At 33.3% G+C, this 2,744-nt stretch overlaps 1 protein-coding gene across 1 annotated transcript; it reads right to left on the reverse strand.

The window, feature by feature from the left end:
- Positions 1–427: 427 nt before the first annotated feature.
- Positions 428–2,343, reverse strand: LOC111398746 (ankyrin repeat-containing protein BDA1-like). Its single transcript, XM_023025813.1, has 2 exons — positions 1,691–2,343; positions 428–1,483 (listed from the first exon to the last, which is right to left on the reverse strand). The coding sequence occupies exons 1-2, from the start codon at positions 2,264–2,266 to the stop codon at positions 623–625; spliced, it is 1,437 nt and encodes a 478-aa protein (XP_022881581.1). The 5' UTR covers positions 2,267–2,343; the 3' UTR covers positions 428–622.
- Positions 2,344–2,744: the final 401 nt, after the last annotated feature.

Consider the following 2,744-nt stretch of genomic DNA (forward strand, 5'->3'; position numbering starts at 1 on the left):
TCAGCTTCTATGTGAATGAATATTTTTACATTTTTAGTTTTTATACTTTTTTTTTTTTTAGGCAGTGAGATGGGAGCTTTTGATGTGATGCAAAAAATTAACTTTTTGTACTATTCTTTCATCCAGTCAAATCAATTTTAATTAAGGGAATCCAAGGTGTTTCAATTTTTTTGAGGGTCATAAAAGTTATAAAGTGATAGTTTGGTTAAAATGTGATATTTTTGTAATTGCAAACCCAAAAAATGACATCTTGTGTAATTTCCACTTAGTTAAATAACAACTAAGTGTTATCCTTCTTTAGTAGCTAAATTTTTAAAAGAGATGATTGAACACATGCTTGAATAAATAAAATATGGTATATGGAGTGAGATTATATACTACCTATGATTTAGCAAAAGAATCATATGTGTATTACAGAGTCCTTACGTGAAACACAATAATTGGAATAAAATTACAACATAGTCATACATTAAATATTATAGCGCAAACACTTCAGGCATTTTTCTATTTATAGTATTGAACATGACTAGACACTAGAGTAAACAAGATTTTACTTTCAATTTCAATTTAATATTATTCAATATTGCCTTCTCTAACTTACTAGACATAGCGTAACAACCCCTTAAACAGTGCCATGACTTGTAATTCCCAGACCGGGAATCCTTTCTTTCGAGCTCCGACATTTTATTAACTTCCGTACCATTTTCATTATCAGCCGAATTGTGTGTCCAATGAGTAGGAGAGCCATTAGGCCAAGCCATATCATAATTGTGAGTTGAACCATGAGAAGAACTGTTCCTTTCTGTCTATCTTTCTCTGGTGTTAATACAAATATTGATTTGAGATAAGTCAATGCAACTGCTGTAATTGCAATCCAAGTAATGACCAGAAAAATCCAAACAAATATTCTCCTCCTTAAAGGTAAACCACTCATTAGCAATAATATGATACTGAGTGAAGCAATGAGTCCTGTAGTATTACAAATCAAGAACTCTCCGTATTCTATCGGATAATTATGGGCGAAAATGGATTCTCCTGCTTTGTGATGATAAGCTTTTGATACGGAATTATTGTGTGAGTCAACCTTTTTCGTATCCTGCCATACTCCACTTGGAGGGTTGACTCCGACTTGAAATGCCATGGTTGCAATTAATGAAGCCACCACCATTAATGCACTTCTTTTTTTCTCCAACCAATCATCTTTTTGTTTAAACATCTTTTCCCTAAGGTTTATTTTCACGTTTGATGACAAACCAGTCGGATCCAAGCACAAATTCAAGCCTGGACTAGTTATGTTACCATTAATTTGGACTAATGAATTTTTTTCCATTGATCCAAATGCTCCAGCACGTTTTAGAGATTCTTCAATTTCTTCATCCCTTAAATCTCTTCGACTACAGATCAGAACATCCATTGCTGTCATCCCACAAAGATTTTGAGCATTAACATCCCTTGCAGATTCCATAAGCAAAAAGTTAATTGTCTGCAGACATTTCAAAATATTTAGTAAGTGTTTAGTACACAAAAGAATATTTTAGCTTCTCTTTTGGTTTTCTATTCTAAATCCTCCCTGCCAAATGGTTAATTCATTTATAAACATTTGACATGAAAAGTTAAGTTATTCCTCGAAAATAAAATGAAGAAAAAGTTCGGTTGAGTTCACGTAGAAGTAATAGAGCTATTGGCTTACCTCAACTTGTTTATCAGCTACTGCCAAGTGTAAGATAGTGTTTCCATCACTATCTTTACAATTTGTGAAATCTTGATCTCTAAAGGTATTCACTAAGAACTTTAAGGCCTCAACCTGATAGTACTTCACACACAAATGCAGAATAGTCCTGCCTTGACCCACGATCACTCGAGCTGCATCACGTTTTGCATGAACCAACTCTTTCACAACTTCAATCCTGCCTTTGATGGCTGCCAGATGGAGAGGCGTCAGCCCATTTCTATCTCGAGCTAGGCACATTAGAGGATTAGCTGATAACAACACTCTAACTACCTCGATATAACCTTTAGCAGATGCCAAATGGAGTGGCGATGATTGACATAAGTTCAACTCTCGTGCAAATTCAGGTCTTCGTCTTAAGATTTCTTTCACAAAATCGATATGTCCCAAAATTGCTGCTACGTGCAAAGGAGTATCAGAGTGAATATTAACTATGACTCTATCAAGAATTATTGGATCTTCTTGAAGCAGCTTCTTCAAAGAATTCACATTTCCTTCAGCTGCTGCTTCAAAAAGCAGATTTTCCAATGTCTCCATCTCCTACCTCAATTCGAGAACCTTTCAAGATCTACGTATTTATACATGAATTATCCGATGAAGACTGCTGTCAGTCAATATCTAAAGAATAAAAATGGAATTTTTCTTCTAATGGTTGAAAAGTCCATCAAATATTTCAGAAAACTTCGAACAAGTATTGGTATAGAAATATACGGAAGAAATAGACGGTGTCCATATTTTATGGAAGCCTAAAATATTATTCTTTTGGACAAATTTTTACAGGATGTTGACTAAAATATTCTCATTCATCACCTCTTTTATTTATTATATATTTTAATAACATTGATTTTTTAAAATGAAAATAAAATTTAAAAATAAAAAATAAAATAAATTTAGTTGAGTTCGGGGATTTTAGGACTTGAAGGTGTATTTTGTCACTCCTAGATTAAGCTGAAGTTGACTTCGATGTTGTAATTCGAAATAGCTAAGAGTCCAAAAATTATTTAATTAATGAGAT

This window comes from Olea europaea, chromosome 8 (genome assembly GCF_002742605.1).
Source record: "Olea europaea var. sylvestris chromosome 8, O_europaea_v1, whole genome shotgun sequence".
Classification (NCBI taxonomy): Eukaryota; Viridiplantae; Streptophyta; class Magnoliopsida; order Lamiales; family Oleaceae; genus Olea; species Olea europaea.

Bases quoted from the DNA above. Each gene is read 5' to 3' on its own strand.
- LOC111398746 (XM_023025813.1), bottom strand. From the start codon at position 2,266: ATGGAGACATTGGAAAATCTGCTTTTTGAAGCAGCAGCTGAAGGAAAT. The intron at 1,484-1,690 runs GTAAGCCAATAG...AAATGTCTGCAG, and splicing joins TAGCTGATAAACAAGTTGAG to ACAATTAACTTTTTGCTTAT.